General features: G+C 46.2%; 1 protein-coding gene across 5 annotated transcripts in view; it reads right to left on the bottom strand.

The window, feature by feature from the left end:
* Window positions 1-1,245: 1,245 nt before the first annotated feature.
* Window positions 1,246-19,272, bottom strand: part of RUNX1 (RUNX family transcription factor 1) — a 173,459-nt gene continuing 155,432 nt past the window's right edge. For 4 of the 5 annotated variants that reach the window (XM_084511705.1, XM_084511709.1, XM_084511706.1 and 1 more), the window contains 2 exons: window positions 9,626-9,787; window positions 1,246-6,732 (listed from right to left, as the gene is read on the bottom strand). In XM_084511705.1, the coding sequence (XP_084367831.1) occupies window positions 6,239-6,732; window positions 9,626-9,787 (656 nt within the window). In that variant the 3' untranslated portion in view covers window positions 1,246-6,238. Of the gene's footprint in view, window positions 6,733-9,625; window positions 9,806-19,272 lie in introns of all 5 variants that reach the window. The other variant, XM_084511708.1, reaches the window with a different exon arrangement.

Here is a 19,272-nt window from a genome sequence, read left to right as displayed (position 1 = left end):
CTCCCTGGAGGGCAGAGGGGTGAATCTTTCTGCTGAGGTGCCCAGGGTGGTGATGTGGTGGTGGTGGTTGTTGTTTTGCCCTCACTATTTGTAACTTCTCTTCCTGTTGTGTTCCAGAAAGGAACAAAATTAGAACGCGCCCTGCTTGCGCATCCACCTCTACAGTGCTTTTGGGTTTCAGAGGGCAAGGAGAAGAATCTTTGTGGCAGACCCTTCCAAAAAATGTAAGTGCAGTGCTGTTGGGATAACGTGGAATTGTGCCAGAAATAAAATGTCATGTGGTCACACCGAGCAGTAACCGTGTCAGAGGTATGCGTGAGCCCAACCTGAATAGGTTAGGAAGAGGTTAGAAAGTTAAGTACCTGGAATTCAGGAGCTGTTCTCTCTTAGTCTCTTGATCCTAATTTTAAAAAGATAATATGAGTTATCATTTGAGAGATGGAATGCTACCTGACGAGTTGTCAGAAAAATTATAGCTGCAGTAGTTTGCTTTGTAGCTTGTTTTTCACTGAGAGTAGTAGATGAAAGTTAATCCTTGTATGTGTACATTATTGTATAGCAGGATACTGCTGAAAGCTTCTTTATATAATGCAGTATATTCTGTCAGGCTAATATTAGAAGATTTTAAATATATATCTATATGTACATATACAGAGGCTTTCAGATTGAGCTTTCAATATTGACTCTGTTTTTTTTTTTCTTCTCATTTTGAAAGCTCGATTCCCCCATATTAATGTTTCACTACATACTAATGTAACACTACTGTTCCATTATTTATTTCAAGACAAAACAAACAAACACCAGCGTATCTTATAAGCAGCATAAGTAGCGTGACCTCAAACTAAGTCTTTTGGTGCTCCTCAAGTAAGGTTCAACTCATCAATATCAAGAAGGATCCAACCCAAGAAGCAAAAGATTAAGGGAGAAGAGTAAAAGCTATAGAAAATCTTAGATTATTCAAATTTGATCAAGATAATTCAATTATCAGACTTCTGTACATGCAAAGTCTCATTTCAGTCCTGTTTTGATGATCCTATTGGATAGCAGGCCAGGCCACCCCACCACAGAAAAAAATGTCATTTAACCTTAAAAACGTAATGTTAAAAAAGAAATAAATTAAGTGGAAAAAAATATATGGAAATGTGTTTTTGATGTTGTGAATGCTACACTGTCAATGTCCTTTTTCTGATGGTTGCTCTCTCTCTGACAGTTTTCTCCCTGACGAAAGAACGCAGCAAGCCAATGTGCATACTTGTCAAACATTTTATTTGTCATTCACACTAATTATGATATTGAATTTACAGAGGAAACTGTGGTACAAAGAAAGAAAGAAAGTCTTCATTAGAACTAACGCAGCAGTCCAGCTGCTCTGCGTGCTAGTTGTAATGAGTTTTCCCGTGGCGCTGGACACAGCCATCCCTATGTACAGCAAGAGTCTACTCTGACGTGGTATCTAGAGACTTCCTGTAGTGGGGGAAAAGTCTACTCTATTCTCTTTTCCTATCTGGTTCCAAAAAAACAGCAGCCTCCCTCCCGCCCCCCCAAAGAAAAATCCCCTGCAATCAAAAACAGAAAAGCAAACTTCCAGGACCTGGTAGTTTCCCCTTCTGGAAATGTTCAGCACGACAGTGTCAAGGGAAAATGTGACTGTTCCAGTATGCTGCGGCATCTGGTTTGTAAACAGATCCAGTAAATGCTGAACGGATGCACTTTGTTGCCATTCTGATAGGAGTGCATCTCCCACTGTGTCCTCCCCTCAGACTTGCCATACTGCCACCTCAGACTGAAAGTTTAGTTTTTGTTTGAAAGAAAGGTGTAATTGTCATACCCAGAATACCACAAATAACCCACAGATTTTTGCACATTCGTTTCTCCCCTACCACAAAAAAGTGAAGAGTGTTGAATAGAGACCATGCTATAACTGTTTACAAAAGTGAATAAAATGTAGTTAATCTTGAAGCCTAAAAATAACTAATTTGGAAAGAAATAAGTCTCACTACAGTATTTAAGCAAACAAAGGTAAGTTCATTAAAAACACAGAAAAATGAAAAAAAAAAAAAAGCGGAGTAATTACAAGCACTAAATATTTTGCTATGAAGCTTTAGAAATCTATTTACATACATAAATACAAGTAACTCTGTTGATGCAACCCTCTTAGGACAAGGAGAAAAATGCCAAGTGATCAGTACTGACCAAGCGAGGTTAACAAAAATAAAATACGAGAATGTTGTGATGCAGGAAAACAAGAAAGTGTTTTGCTCAGATTGAAAACGATCCACTCATCCTGAATCTTCAAATACCCAAATGGAAAAGGTCATCCAGAAAGCAGTAATGAATGTTTCAAGAGTGCAGGCAACTCAGAACACTCTGACAAAGACTCAAAGACTGTGGGCCATTTGGAGGAAACTGTTTTTCTCCTTTCCAGAAGCTCATTTGGCGTAACTCTACAAACGAAACCCTTAGCAGCGGCGATGCTCCTTGCGGCTGCCTCCCCTTTGCACTAAAGCTCCTTGACATTGCTCTGGAAGCGTATCGGGAACTCTGGAAGTGAGCAGAAAGGCTGTTTGCCAGTCAAGTAAGGGGCACAATTGAGAGCTGGGCCCTGTATTGACCTTGAAGTTGTTTGATAAGGCTGCCTCTGGACAACGGGCTGTGTCTCGTGAGAGGAGCACGCGAGCTGCCATTAGCTGCGTGTCGGCCGGGGAAGGAGCCTAAGGCACTCTGCTGACTGTGACTTGCAAAGGGAAGCACAGTAGTGCTTTTTGGATTCCACTCAGCAACCGGGATGATAAAACTATATAAATATATATATATTATATATATAAAAATATATACTCATACATTATAATTTGGAGACGTGAATGGCAGAAGTGTTTCACCTGACTGTCTTCTTTCTGCCTGCTAAGTGCTGTTAAGGTATGAGAGGAATGACACAAGAGAATTTTTATAGCCTCAGAGATCTTTGCTGTCCTCAGTGGGACAGGGGATGGCTAGAAAAATAGAGATTTGAGTAAACTGTGGTGTCTCATAAGCACTTGTGTGAACACACTGTAGCCCACGGTGATTAAACAGGCTAATTAAAAGGGATAATAAACTTAGGTTTTCCTCTGTAAAGAGGGCACTGCTTTGTTTCGTGTTTGACATGCACAGAGAGGTTAGACTCAGGAGTTTAGCTGCTGGCAATTATCACAAGTGAGGGCTGGGAAATCCCAGGTTTTGGTTACATTTCAGCAAAGACACAGGGTAAGTGTTGTGGCCAACTCTGCATTTTCTCATACTGTTCACACCAGGGAGTGTAAAATTAAAGTTTGGCTTCGAGGCAAGCATGAAGACAGCAGATGCATAGCCACCTGAAACATTATGTATTAGACCTGATCTCCAGGCTGAGAGATGCCACGTCCTTCTGGATCCCTGATGCTTTGGTTTCAGAAGTGGGCAGCACAACACTAGGGGCTAAAATGGGCAAAGGGCTTTAGCAGAGAGCAGTCGTGGCTGTGGCGAGAGACCAGCCTGGGAGCTCACTGACCACAGCAACCTCACTCCTGCCTCCAGGCTGAAAACACCTGGCCACCCGCAGCTGTGCCCTGCGAGCCGAGGCATCCAGCTCCCCTGCGGCTCCTCGCCCTCACTTTTGGGTTCCCACTCACAGCACTACACACTTGGGTGCTCTGGTCATGAGGCCGATGTGAAAGCTGTGGTCAGCGATGGTTTTAATTGCACAGCGACAGAGAACGTGTAAGATGGATTCTGCAACAGAGCTACTGTTTAGTGACGAAGGACTTTTTTTTAGGCTACTGAAGAGGTGAGGTTCTAACTATGTAAAATGTCACAACAGGTAGGGTCTCTCTATTTCCATATTCAGCAAGGTCTCCATACTGCCAAAATGCATTTTTAACTGTTCTGATATCGTTTTTTTTGGATGTTGTCTGCCTTTTTTGTTCAGAGCAAACTCTAGAAAATGATAAATAATATTATGCAAAATTAAAAGCACAGGGCCATGTATGTATTTTAACAGAACCATTTTGAACTTTTGCTGAGATCTCTTGAAACACTCCCTATTTTCTGCATAAAAATGACCTTACTGACAATGTAAATTCTTCAATTTGTAACTGTTCAGTACCAAAGTGCTACTGCATCTGTCTTAAACAAAGAAGCAAAATCATATATAAAAAAAAAGAAAACTTGAAAAACAAATGGTTTTAAATAAGTCCAGCTGTTTTGCTGCCTGCAGCCAAGGATCTTTTTAATTTGAATCCTTTTAATTTTTTTTCTTTTAAACATCAAACACTGATCTGAAGTCCTGCTTTCAAATACTCTCTGAGTTGACCTGCAATTGTTTCACTCGTTTAAGAGGTACATTAAATAATAATCAGATCATTTGGAACGCACACGTGTCAACATCAGCAGTTTGCAATTAATGAGTAGTACAACAACTGCATTCAGACCAAACCCTCAAATAAAATAGTGCCATAAACTTTACAGTGACATCTGATATGTTTGTGCTGTAACGATGGGCAACGATGACGACTCTGTATTAACATGCTGTTAGAATAAGGCTTGCAGATTTGCTACAGGACAGACTAGTTTGTGCACCAGTTTTAAATCTCCTTCCTCTTCCCCCAGAATTTGGTGGTGGAAGAACCGTTAAGGCCCCTTCTTTGCTGGCCTGCTTTCCAGATGAGCCTGACAACCCTGTTCAGCCCGAGCTATTCTGCGATGTACGGCTTGATCTATTTTCCAGTAGGCTGGAACATGGCTCTTGTACTGCACAGAAATCTTGGCTCCACTGATCTGGGAGCAAGCCTCACGTTGATTCTAGCAGAGCCAGGACTTCACCCTTGCCATGCTAACCGTGTGTTGCCTTTTGATTTGAAAGACTACGTATGAGGATGTATTTAATTAGGGAATATAGAGTCTGCCTTATGATATATGGACCTCCTGACTGCTGATCCTGAACATCACCACTGGTGACAAAGGAAAAGTGAGGAAGGGGTGGGGAGAGATGACTCCACTGGGTGGGGAGGCACAGTGCCTTCTCGGGGCTTCTGGTGCATCAGTCATTTCAGTGAGAACAGGGCATCTACACACCTCTGAGGCTCAGAGCCCAGCTAGCTGAGTAAAATGAAAGGGAGAATTGTAAACAATATTTCAAGATAATTAGGAGGTCACTTTACCCATCGTTATTCCAGCCTTTTTCAATGTGATAAATTTGACTTTGGCTGCTACCAAAAAAGGCAATTGCTGATTTTTTTTTTTTTTTATATAGGCATATTTAAATAATAATAGTATCAACAAATAAGAAAAGTCTAAATATCAAGCATAAATATCAATGAACTCATCAAATAGTACAGTAGTTGAAAATGACCCAAGGCTGTAGCCGTCGTATTAAAAAAAAAAAAGTCCAAGAGAAAAAAGTTAAATTAACTTATTGAAAAAGGGCTGATTCTTTCAGTTGACAAAGCAAGAAAGAAGCAAGCATGATTAAAACAACAAAAAAAAGTAAAATCTTTTTTTTTGCAATTTATAAGGTGCCAAGAGAAATAAAACAAATTAGATGCAAAGCAGGATGAGTTGCATCCAAAAAAAAATAAAACAAAACCAACAAAAGAACCCAAAACAAAACAAAAAAACAGCAATAAAAAAAAAATCCATATTCTTTGGAATATACAACATGGTTAAAAAAAAAAAAAAAAAGAAAGGATGAAGTCCAACATATAAAACCTCTCATTCACAGCATTGCTAAAACAGAAGCGTTCACAGTTTCCCTCTGGGAATCTTCCTATACTTCCTTATAGTTAATATGTCCGTAAGATGCAGTAAACTCACTAAGATTCTTTTAGGTCTTAAGTCTTAAAAATAGAAGTGAACTGAAACTCTTTAGGGCTGTGGAGACCTTCAAGCCCAGGCACGTTTGGAAGCCACAGGCCTGGAAACAAACTGGGTATCTTCCTACCCACCCTCACTACCTACAGGCCACCAACCTGCACGTCCTCCTTTCCAGAAGCTCAGCCCCCCGAGAGGGTACCTTGTTGGCGTGCTGCTGCTTCACCAGCCCCACAGCTGGCTGGCCAACGCACACCACCGCTCCTGGGAGCGCTGACTTCTGGAGAGTTTGCTTCTGGAAGTGATGTATGAACATGGCAGGGCCCACAAGCAAGACAGGTGTTTATGGGATACCTACAGGCATCGGTAAATCGAAAGCACGTCAGTCCTGGCCCCGTGACTACAGAAAATGCATTCAGTACGGTCGCCACACCGCTTCCTCTAGCCTTGCCGTGGTGCCCATGTTAGTCGGGGAGTTGCTGTGGCTCCCTTCTGCCTCAACCACATCGCTTTGGTTGGGAAGGTTGGGGTTGAGGAGTGTCGATCCCGTGGAAGCATTGGTGCAAGGAGGGTGGATGCGCGGGGGGGACCGGTCTCCCCCCGAGATCATGGAGAACTGATAGGACCCGGCCGAGGTTCCGTAGTAGAGGTGGTACGAGGGCGAGCTGGTCTGGAACGGGCTGCCTTGGGCCTGAGAGGAGCCGGGGTACGGAGGCGGGAGATAGGTGTGGTATCTCGTGGCCGTGGACATGGCAGACATACCGATCCCTATCCCCGAACTGACGGGCGTCGGCGTGTAGGTGAACGCTCCCGGGTAGTGCATCCGAGGGTCGGAAATGGAAGGGAGCGCGGAGAAGGAGCGGTCGATCCCCACCCTGGGGTCACTGAATGCCGTCAGGTCGGAAGCACCTGGAGTGCAGGGAAGGAAGGCAGAGAGCTGTTAAGCTGGCGGAGCAGAGGTTCACCTTCTCAAGGCAATAATCAACATCCGAACCCTGTTCTATAGCTAGCCAAAGCGGTGCTGCTGGGGAGAGAACAGAGCTGTCCCTCACCTCGTCTCTGACACAGTCACTGTAGTGCTTGCAGGTCTGGATGTTTTGGATTAATTTCAGTAAAGCAGCAATTAAAGAGGAGTGCCAAGCTCTCACCTCGTTTTGTATGTGTATGTGCTTGCTCCTAAAGACCTTACAGCACATACAATTGTTTACACTTCCAGTGTCCTCATCCTCAGCGGCTGGGTGTGGGATGGGGATGCGGATCTCAGCCTTGCTCAGAATCACGAGTCACCAGGGACACTGATGGGACCTAAATACAAATCGTCCGGCTTCTGCATAGTTTCTCCTTGCTCCCTGTTTTATTTGCTGACTCAAACGGGAAGCTCCCTGGAGCACACATTGTCCTTCGGGTACACGAACATACACAGGCAAGGTCTACACACACAGGCTTAGCCCAGCTGTTAGCACTTAGGAGCACAGCTCCACATTGACTCTCGACACTACCAAAGTCAAGAAAAATCAGGTTCATTTAAGGTCTTTGAATCTGGGTCTTCATATGACGTCTACACAGTTGTTACTAACTTCTGAAAATCTTGGCTCTAATGAGGATATAAAAAAGCAATGCCTTTTTAAAGCAGAATTATATCTTTGGGAGTTGGACTTTTTTTTTTTTTTCCCCTTTCATTTGTACTAGAAACCTTTCTCATCCTGCTAAGCGGAGGTTTTATAGGTTGGTCAAATTGTGCTCCGCTTTGTCTGACATCAGTGAAAGGATGCCCAGTCCCACCATCTCCTTTCCTGGTGTGCAAGGATTAAACAAGAGCAGGTAACAGCCTCTTTAGAAAGGATCTTCATCATGACTCAGATTAATGGAAGGTGTCAGTCCCTAGAGTTGGCAGCAGTGCATGATTAAAATAACAACAATAATTAAGAAAAAAAATCTTTCCAGAAGACAACTTCTCCTGTCAGACAAGGCGTGGAGTCGGCAGGAGCCATGCGCTGAAGGAAATACTCATGAGAAGAAGCAGAGAGAAAACAAAGCTCTTGGCTCTGACTGGTTCTAAAGCTAGAGCAGACACACTCCAGCGCCAAGCTCTGAAAGCTCGTCAGCCGCGCAGCCAACACGCTGATGAATTTCTACAAATTTCTTAGAAAAGCTTTGACGCATGCTGGATGCTTCCTTTTTGGGTTTGCCTTCTGTATTTATTTTTTTTTTCTGGAAGATCAGTGGGACCCCTGAAGACACTTCCTTCCCCCAGACCCAAGCACATTTAGATTTAACACAGCAAGATACGCTATGGTGTGGAATGGCAGGAGGTTAAGGATAGCTAAGGCTGAAGGTGACATCTGACAACTTGCCAGACTTTAAATGGTGCTTCCACACCTCATTCCTGAGAAAGAAATCAAACTTCTTGAAACTGCCTAGACACATCGCTTGTCAGATGAGGGTTTCTTCTGCCCAGGTTGGCAAACAGCAGAATAACAAAACTTAATGTCAAGGTGTTTCAAGTATGTCCCATAGCCTTCTTTTTCCTTTTGAGGCACCATATCTTTAGATGGTAGGACCTAAAATCCCTCAGGCTTGCTGTCTGTTTTGACCATGAGTAATTTAAATAGGCAGCACGTGTGTGTGACAGTACTGGGGTTGGGGAGAAAGTATTGAAATATATTACTGGAAGTACTGAATGACATTTAATGTACAGGTAATATTTCAGAAGCATTATAAAAAAACAGGTTTTGTAGAGATGAGCCTCCATGTAGAGAAAGAGCTGGGGGAAAATTAAAAAGAAGTCTTTTCATTAAAAAAAAAAAAAAAAAAAAAAAGAACTTCAATGAAAAATGTGGATATTTATGGACTTGTTTTTTTTTTTAAACAAGACTTTTTTTTTTTTTTTTTTTTTTTTTTTTTTTCCCCCCCCAAGAAAGGGTTCCTGCTTTTTTTGGGTAGCTCTGTGATGTAATTAACACCCAGCACTAAAAACTAGTTTACTTTTGCTGGGCATCATCCCTTTGACTCTTCTAAAGCAGGTTCTGTAATGACAACAGGACAGGCTGAAGAACATTTAAGTGATTCCCTCTGATCTTAGAAGAAGCCCTGATTATTCAAATGAGAGCAATATGTGCGGCCAAATAAGATATTTTTGAAAAAGCCATGTGCAAATTTGGATGATATGGCTCTCATTCATTTAAGGAAAATTCCTGTTATTGAACACACACATATTGGTTCAATATGTGGGGTTAGAGTCAGCATATGGTCAGCTGAGTATGCTGCAAGCCACGGGGGTAGCTTTCACTTCCACGCTGTATTTTTATGTTGGCTTGTAAAGCTCGGCAGTACAATTTGAGAAAGATGTAACAAGACAGTACAGTGCAACACTTAAGATGTCAAAAAATACTATCCTGCACGCAGCGTGTCCACCCATAATCTGCTGTGCTCTGGTCTGAATTTAGAGTGAGGGGAGGAAACAGGACTGGAGTATCCGTGGCATTCATTTCTTGGCAGATACAACAGCTCCCCGGCTATCTAAATGATTTTAATAGTTCCAGACATCTTCAAAGTGCTACTTTCTCCTGTTCTTTTCTCTTTCAGCAACAATATGCTGGGCCCCAAACCATACTCCCTCGCTCTTTGCACAAATCCTAGCAAACCGTTTGGGAAGGCTCGCTACAGGGGGCCCAGCACAAGCTTCACTGGCCCTGGGGAGAAGCTGTGGCAGCAGACGAGGACGCGGCACCCGTTTTGCTTGGGCATCAGCCAGGGTCTTCAGCAGGACCTGGTCTGGGGGCACTGACTTTCGAGTGCTTACCGGAGAGGCGGCTGGAAAGCTCTGCGGTGAGGGACGTCATGCCGCTGGCCCTGCCGGGTGATATCGGCGTGGCGGGGTGTACCGAGGGGGTGGCGATGGAGCCCAGGTACTGGTAGGACTGGTCGTAGGACCACGGCGGAGACGGCTGCACTTGCCTCGTGTCTGCAATGAGAAAGAGACCTATCGGCTGTTTGGAATGGTAACACTTTGCAGTCCAGTATGCGAACCCAACAGCGTAGTGGACGTGGAAACTTAAATACCAATGTAATTACATTTCAGTGCCATAATCCCCCTACAGATGAAGTGCTTTCTAAAACACTATTTCTGCATTTGGGAGTTTTGAGTGGTTGTTTTTTTTTTTTTTCTTGTGAAGCTTTTTGCCTTTTCCCATTGTCAGTAGGCAGTGAAAACCCGTCATGGAAAGCTGAGATTAAGCTTTCCGAGGTGAAAGACTACTCATTTCTGGGATGCATTAGTATTTCAGGCTGTGCATTCACAGCCCTTTTTGCCAAAAAAGCATGTCTTGCATGGCACCACGAAGACAAAAATACCGAACTGTGAGTGCTTCTGTGCAAGGGTGTACGTAGAAAGAGAAAAACAAGATAAAAATGCGTCTGTGTGGGAGAGACGGAGAGACAGAGAAGGGGAGTGAGACTAATCTCCTCCAGAAGGCAGATTCCCAGTTGGATGGCTAGGACTGGGGATTTTGTCTTCCTCCATCTTTTGAAAATCCCAGCTTTAATGAAGCAGAGAGGTATTTTGCACATCTATTTCACATGCACTACGCATAAAATACAGAAATACAATTCAGAGGGAGGGGTGCATCTACTAGCAGTGGCTGAACTCGGGGAACAGAAACCCTGGCACAAACTGTGGAAGTGCTAAGCTCAAATCAATGAAGCTCTGCAAGTACAGACTTTTAGGAGAAGTTTCTGGTGCTTGGAAGCAAAATCCCAAACCACATGGATGCGTAAAACATTTAGTTAAATAGGGAAAAACACTGGCCTATTATTTTCTAGCCCCAAGACGTTTGAAATCAAAGATGCATAGCAGGGAGTTTGTCCAAACCAGTCGCACCAATGTAGCAACAACTCTATTTTGCTTATTTAATATTTGCATACAAAACTGGCATTTTTGAGTGTATAGAAATGTCTAGTTTTTGTATAACTCAAAGTGAGAATGAATCCACCCCCCTTCCCTGCCCACAACATTGTTTACTGTTTTTAGCAAAATCTTTTTCCATTTTCTTCAGCACTAAGAGCAGTCTCCTGCAGCTTCATCTAGCTAATTGCCTTTTTGAAAGAAGCAAATGTTGGATGGACTGCATTCAGATAAAACTGATACCAGCATGGAAGGGAAATTTCCCAAGTCTGAGACGAAGGACTTTGATCTTCCATCAGAAAGCCCATCTGGAAATTATTATTTTGTTGTGCTTTATGGAGATGAGTTTTACATTTTGTTTGTTTCATCTGTTTAGAAAGGACGATTTATACAAAACTCCGAGCCTTTCAAAAATAACTAGTGAAGGCATTTGCAGAGTAAACTTAAGTCTCCTAAAGATTTTTCTGCTGAGTAACATATTCAAAATCAGATATTATCAATATTTAATTTTTTTTTTTTTTTTTAGGCAGACTTCCTCAAAAATAAATGCAGTTGACTCATGTTTTAAAAGCAACATCCAATTGGATTAAATAGGCTTTAGCAGCAACAAACAAAAAGATGTAGGCACAAAGCCTGCCGCGTTCTGAGCTGTAACATCATCTCGCTGTTAATGTATGGCCGGTGTTTATTAAAGACGACGGGGAAACAGACAAGGGAATTCAGTCTCCAGGGGAGGCATTAGGATAAATACCACAAACCTTCGGCATAGTAAGCTTTGTAATGCTACGACACTGCGTGCTTCGGTTCCCAAATGGGGTTAATTAAATCGCGCCTGCCTTATTTCAGCACCCAGTCCCACTGATCCCAGTTCAGCAGTTCAGCTGGGGATGAGATATGTGCACTGGAGGCGCCCAGGCCCAGGCTGGAGGCTCCATAGTTTTGTCTTCCAGCCCAGGGAGTCCTTGGAGTGTCCCGCCAAGGCTGACGCCACGGGAGCCAGAGGCTCCTCTCCACCACCGCTCTCTCAAGGGCTTTGTCCAATGCTGCCACTGCAGAAGGAGGTTCCAGCTGGGGCCACGGCCTCTCTGCTTCTCTGCCTTTTCAGGAGGGAGGAAACTCCACGTTGCTCCCGTTTTCCTTGTTTTGTGGTTGCAGGGAAGTTTTAGTTTCGAACGAGGAGGTTTGTGGAGCACATCCTAAAGTTGGCCACGTCCCCAGTATTTGTTCTTGTTTATTTTGCAGCTGAGCGCCTTTGACTGGAAATGTCTTATCACTTGCTCTCAGGTCCTCAGCTCCTAGCACCAAAGGGAAGAGGGGAAAAGTCACTGCCTCCAGAGGGACCTGTACGGCTGCGAAGGCAGTGCTGCCGCCCATCCTTGTTTTTCAGACTGGAAGGAGAGATCATGCTGTCTATTTTCTCCTGTCACTGACTTCCATTGCCTGGCGGGGCAGCTGTCTGCCACTTTTCTCTTGTTCCTTACATCGCTGGCTCTTCAGGACAGGGGCTATGGGCTTGTCTCATTCCTTGCCCAGCGTCCGCAGGATAAACTCCATAAAACTCCATCCTGTTCCATAAAACAGCCCCCGGTGCAATAAGCACAGACAAGGGGAAGAAGATGCAGGACACGCTGCAGCAGCAGCAGCAGTAGCAGAAAGGGAAGCAAGGCCTTGTCACCGCTTTACTAAACACCAACAGGATTAAAACTGAAATACAATCTCTTCTCTTCTGGTGCGACTAGAATTAGCCTCATGCTGTGTCCCAACTGGAAACTGGATAATGGACCAAATACACGTCTACTCACATCCGGAAAGAGCCTACCAGCGTATCTGACCCGCCTCATCCATTTGCTATCATTACCAACCCCTGGGGTATTTGAAACAGTGACAGCCAGCCAGAGAACCCCCCATTATTAATCTCACAATCCCATTAAGTCTTTCTTAAGTGAAAGGTCTAACTACCGATCAATTTTACATCTTGTTACCTGTATTCCCAGTCCCTGTATCTGCTATTAGATACTAAAGATCAGCTTTTTTTTTTCTGACGTCGGGTTGGTTAAGTTGCAATCTATTCAGGGATGTTAATATAGCATATTATGTTGCATACACACATGAAAGCAGGTTATGCTGGCTGACCCCAGGCATCACCGTCGCAGTTGTTTAATAACAAGTGGAGAAAACAATCACTGTAGTAGCATTTTTATGGCAGCATTTCACTATTGAGAGGCAGATTCGGCTCCCGGTCAGGGCAAGGTCTGCATTTCCAACAGCTTCAGTAGGATCTGGAGTAGGGGTCTCAAAGAATATTGTAATTTTTTTGTGATATCTGCTTTCCTTCAGCTTTCAGCTTACCCTAAATTAAACTGGAACAGATTCAAATTTGCCGCAGGATTAGGCTACTCACACACACACACACACAAGACAACTAACCCTTTCCGAATGCATTGCTCTCTTCTGTTTTCTGCTTTCAAAATCACAGAATCACAGAATCACAGAATTTCTAGGTTGGAAGAGACCTCAAGATCATCGAGTCCAACCTCTGACCTAACGCTAGCAGTCCCCACTAAACCATATCCCAATAAAGAGATGCACTTCTCAGAAGTTAGTAGCCTGCCGCAGGGAACCGAATCTGTGTGGCTGAAGTGAACTGGGTGAAAATGCACTGAAAATAAATGGGAGTTGCTTCCCAGCTCTGAATATCTGTGAAGAGGTTTGCAGGGAGAGCTACCCCAACAAAGGGAAATAACAGAGCTTTGGGCCCACACGGTGTTAAAGCCAAGCTCCAAAATCATTTAAAAGCAGATCAAAATAGCACGAACCCAAGGAAGTCGGTGAGCTGTGCCCAATTCCCCCGGTATTTCTCCCATTAGCAAGTACTTTCCATTTCTGCTTTTTATGGTGTGAGAAAATGTATTTAAAAACATGAAAACAGTTATTAATTGCAATAAACCACTCCAGGGCGAGAATTATGGTGCAATAATTCACACCTTGCTGCCTAGTCACTCGCTCTCGGCCTCCAGCCTCATGCCTAACAAGCTATTAAGCAGAAAGCACTGAACCATCTTTCAAGCCTCGTCATGTTTTATTGCCACGAGAAGAAGGTTGCACTCGGCTCGTTTGAAAAAAAAAAAAAAAAAAAAAAAAAAGGAGGGGGGAAAAAAATAAAATAAAGCCCTCAATTAAGCTCTACAAACGTTGCATAATGCTCGTTGGGGTGCGGGGAAGCATCTCGCCAGGGGTGGTGAAGGCACCGGCAGAGGGCGGCGCGGCACCAGCTGGACCCCAGAGTGGGATGGGGGTAGAGGTGGGGGACAGCACCCCGGGGTGTAAAAGGGGTTGTGGCTGTGGGATGACGGAGTGGTGTGGGATGGCAGTCGAGGTGTTCGCTCCTATCCCCTCGCCTGTGCTGCGTGATGGATGTAGTGAGCCTCAGCAATCTGTCGAGAATGCGGCTGCATGTTTCGAGCATAAACTCACGCCTTTTAGCCCTCGCACAAACTGAATGCTTCCACTTCAGCCCAGCTAGCAGGTCCCGCTGCACCTGCGAGCCACAAAGGGCAACCCGCCCGGCGGTGCTGCGGCTGGGCCGGGCTGGCTCCCGCACACCTTCCACTCCGCCTTTGGGGCCGAGGGAGACGGCTCTCGGCGTGTGGCTGCAGGTCAGACACCGCTGCCTCCCAGCCAAGCGGGGCCGCGGGGCCAAATCCCAGTATGATACAGTGTGTTCCTGGAAGCCGCTGCGAGGAGCAGCAGGATGTGAGTCAGGAGGCGATGGCGCGCGGCGGGAGCCGGCAGAGGCCTGGCCTGCGAGGCAGCAGGTACGCCTCGCCGCCTTCCCCTTGCAGCCCTGCCAGCTGCCCTCCGCCTCGGGAAGCATCACTGCGGGGACAGGGAGCCTTCTGCCAGGGATTTGGCACAGCCCCCGGCCAGGGGGGATGAAGAAGCCGGCCCCGAGGAGCGAGCGGTTAATCAGCCGCTGGCTGCGTCAGTGAGGATCCCGCCGTCCTCGGCGTGGCGAGCTGAAGATGCGTTGCGAAACAGCCGCTGCTGCTGCCAGGCTTTTCTCTCGAGTTGCAAAAATTTCTGTCAGTCGTGCGCAACAAACCCCGAAAGTCGCGTAGCACCGGGCTTTGCAATCACCCCGCCGTCCTGGCAAGCGCTATAAAGGCAACAACTGGCAGAGGAGACGGGTGAATGAAAGCTGGGATTAGTTTCCCGGTGTCAGCTCGGAGGCAGACAAGGGAAGAGCAGGATCCTCAGCTGCTTTGAACAGCTTTTCCGAGTCTGGGATTCGTCCGCCTCCCCTCCCCGGTCTGATTTGCTAATCTTTCCAAAGGGAAACAGTTTTTATGGTGTGACTTTGCCTTCCTTTGAGTGCAAGGCAGGAACGGTCCTGACTGGACTTGCTCATTCGGAGAGGTGTGTTGCTTAATAGGGGAAACGGACTGCGAGCACAGAAATACTCCGTGCAGCTTTAGGCTCAGCAGAAAGATACCGCCTGCCTAAAACCTTCTGCTCGTCCTTTCCTCCTCCCCAACCCCCTTTTTCCAGCATCTTTCACCTGCCTGTCTCTCCCTACCTCTTCTTCCCAATTGCTTTCTCTCCTTCCTCCCTGAAGTTTCAGGTGAAGGTGTGAGCAGCACACGCTCCTGCGTGAGTCCGACCAAGCCCCTTTCTAAAGCAGTGCATCCTAAGCGATTCAATTTCCCTCCCTCCCTCGGGACCCAGCAAATCCTCAGCCTCACACAGCACCGTGAAAAGGTGTCATCTGCCGGCGGCTGGAAGAATTAGTCAGTAGCATAAGCAAAGGGGGGACTTTCCAAAGGACAAGTCCCTCGCCGGCAGCAGCAGTGGCAGCGGCTGTGGCGGCCGCCGCACAAGGCTGGTATTCTCGTACCTCTCTGCGCTGGAACATGGGGAGCTGGAAAATTACAGAGCCAACAGTAAAATTCCACCAGCAGCCACTCCAGCCCGCGGGGTGGTTTCCCTCCGTGTGCCCGGCTGTGGAGACCGCTGCGGCACCGCAGAGCCACCTCCCAGCATGGGAGCCAGGAGGTTTCATCGAGGTGGGTGCGAGCTCTGATGTGCCCCCGGGCAAAGTTTTTCAAGGCCTTCCAATTTCCACTGAAAATTTATAGGAGGTGAGCACTCACTCCTCTCCGCAGCTTTGAAAAGCCCCTTCTGGGTTGCTAACAGGTGGCAGGGCTTATTATGGTTGAGAACAACAGTGACGGATACGTTGTGTGCCTGGAAATGTGTTAAGTTATGGGGAGGGGAACCCACCCAAATCCCCAGCTATTCTCTGGAAGAGAGATCTTTGGCAGAGACCTCCTACCTGTGTTTGTTTTCATTTTAGTTCAATATTACTGTGGTTTTGTGGGGTATTACAAAGGCTAGAGAAAATCTAGAGGCATTTGAGCCTCCAAAAAATCTCCCACGGGATAGGAGGAGGAGAGAATTTCCCCATATGGAGGAACCAGACTCTGGAGACTAAAGGAGACAAATGTGAACCTCGAGCAGAAACCTTTCCCAAACCAGTTGCTGATGCTGCTGGTTCTAGCTGCCATGAACTTCCAGGGAACTCCCAAAGTATCCTAGGTATGGCATGGACATACAGCAAGGTGCCAACCCCTGAGAAAGATCAAGTAAAGAAGACCATGAAAACCCAGGGATGCAAAGCAGTGTGACGAGGTGCTTGGGTGCAGAGCACCAGTTTTGCTCTTCGCTCCCCTTTGTATTCAGTTTCTGTGTGCAACTTACCGCCCACTGGTCTTCTCTGTGGCCATGATTAGCAAGTAAGCTCGTTTCTTTTCAATACTGCACTAGAAAGGGTCTTGAGGAAGAAAATGGTGCAAATCTGTCAGACTGAGCCTTTGAGCATATCAGACACCGAGAGAACAGAAATCTCACGGGAACATTTTTGCTAGCTTTTCTTTAGAAATTGATGGCAGGGAGGAGAAAAAAATAAAATAAAAAACAGTGCATTCTAACAATTTGTTTGAATTTCCTTCACTCTCTTTGTGTCCACATCAAGAAATGAAGCACTTCAGTGATATTACCATGCTGGGAAGTGCTACCAAAGGCAGCAGAAGAAAGCACCTGTTCTGCTGTGTGTATTTTGGGGACAGAAGGAGCAATGAATATTCCTTCAAGTTTAAAGCTTCCTTAATGAACTGCCTGGACTAGCACAACTGCATACGCACAACAGACAGTAAAGAAGCACCAAAGTGGCATTTTAGGAACAGTAAGTGATTGTGGGGAGAGGGACCCCCCAAAAAAAGGACTCAGGGTTCATTGCTAACTTGGTGCCGGAATCAGGAAGTGCAGACAGCTCCAAATACTGAACTGTGAAAACTCTGATTTCACAATCAGCATATGTGCTGTCCTAGCAGGTTAGTACATAAGCTGCTCAAATGAAATATAAACCATCTCTCCTACTGAGTAAGCACACTCCTTCTGGGCTGGCGTCACTGCTGCTTTGAAGAACATGATGGCATTATGGGCAAACTGCAAAGTCTCTCGGTGCCAGTGACACACAGAAGTTGGAAAGCTGAGTTTTGCAAATTAAGGATGCATTGTTCTTTGTCTTGCAAGGTGTGAGTCACCCCGGAGAGCTGCAGCTATTTGTTCAAGAGGGAGACTCCATTCCACCGTTTGCTCGTCCTCCTCTTCCCTCCCTCCCCGCATCAGCAAGGAACAAAATAAAGGAATTCAGCCTTGACCTTCCACTCTTTTGGCTCCTCTGTAAGAGACAGGCAGCCAGACTCGATCCAGTGTTTTCCTCTATCTTTAGGCAAACAGTGAAGGCACAAACCAAAACAGCAAGGGAATCAGGGACAGATAGCGCGCCCGTGGCGGCAGCGGGCGAAAGTCCCCCTTTGTCCCATTGTGCCCAGCCTTGGAGGTCGTGCAATGTGGGCTGGAGGAGAGGGAAGGCACGCAGGATGACAACATGTGCACGTACACGTGTGTGCATGCACGCACACGCACACACACTTGTCTACCTGCTGTATGGCACGGCAGTTCCTGGGAGTGCTCTCTGAGCCATCTCGGTAAACCCACACCTAGAAATCTCAACTCTCTGAGCCTGGAGGGGAATCCCTGACCTGTCCGCATGGCAAACACCCCCTGACAACAGAGACCCCCTGGTCATGCCCCAGCTGCCCACTCCCCAGGTCTTTTCCAGCCTAAATGATTCTTCAATTCTTCTTTGATTCTGCCTGCTGCTCTAGGTGCTGGTGCTGCTCTTCTCCTCGCTTTCCCTGAACCACTCTAGTATGTGAAAGCCTCCCAGCTAATTAATTACCCGATCCTCATGCTGCCCCCCAAGGAAGGGTATCATTACAACCCTCATTTTAGCAGAAGGAGAACTGATGCACACAGAAAGCAAGGCTCCAGCTCAGCAGAGCACTCAGGGCACGGAGCTCAGCACTTGGCTGAGTCAGAGCACAAATGAATTACCTGATGTCACCCCGGCAGGGAAAGTTCACCTGGAAAAACTGCTTGGGGGGGGATGTATCCACTTTATCCGAGTTAGCTCACATCCTGAAAGCAGTCTACCCGAAGCGTAGGGTTCAGGTGGGGCACAACGCTCCCTGAGAAGCAGGTCCATCAGCCCATCTCACTGCCCTGCTGCTGGCAGGAGAAAGAGCTGCTTTCAGCCTGCCTTGGGCAGGTATGTCATGCCCTGGAAATGCAAACGTAGCAGTAGGGCACTAATTGTGTACAACGTGTAATGTTGCCTGCTGTTGGCTTGGCTCTTGGGGGAGGATTCATCCCACCTGAGAGATCTACAGAGTAGCTGTCTACCTCTGAGCTACTTGTCTAGACTCCCTTTATTGCCAACAGGGCAAAACAGACATTGTTGGAGAGCAAGCCATTGCAGTGAAGGGAGACATCTCAGCCAAGCCAGGTGAATCACACCCGAGGAACAGCTGTTTCCCTCCCCAGTTGCTGATTCCAGACAACTGTGTCAGACGGAGACACACAAAACATGGATGTCTCGAGCTAGGTGAAGTGAATCCCACCCTGGTTACACCTCCAAAGTTTCTCTTCCACAGGCGGAACACGACGAAAGGAAGCGGCAAGGTGTCTCCTGGGCCAGGACCTGGAAGTTGCACTGAGTCAGTATTTGCAGGCATAGGACTGCATGTGCCTTCCCCTCTAGGGCAAGGGGGCTGGACCTGATCTGCTGGTCCTGGGGGGCTTCTGATTGCCTGGTGCCCAGCCCCTGAGCCATTGCCTTATCAGGACTTGGGGTGTTCAAAAGGGCGGTGGTGAGTTCACAGCACAGAGAGGTGTTCCCTTGCTCTCTGACTGCAGTTCAAGACAATTAAATACCGGGATGAAAAACGGATTATTCCCAGTGGGAAACAAAATGCCATAAATGAAGGAGCAGAGCTGAACAAGGAAGTCTCCACAGTCAACCGTGAGACACGGTGATAAAGGAATGACTACGGCGTGGCCTCAGGTATCTTAAAGGTTGCTCCGATGATGTGAGCTAATTACACCATATTAAAGTTCTTTAGCCTACAGATAAACAAAAAGTC

Source organism: Aythya ferina (genome assembly GCF_964211825.1).
Source record: "Aythya ferina genome assembly, chromosome: 1".
NCBI classification, from domain to species: Eukaryota; Metazoa; Chordata; class Aves; order Anseriformes; family Anatidae; genus Aythya; species Aythya ferina.
Note: the sequence above shows the minus strand (reverse complement) of the source record. Positions and strands in the feature narration are given on the sequence as shown.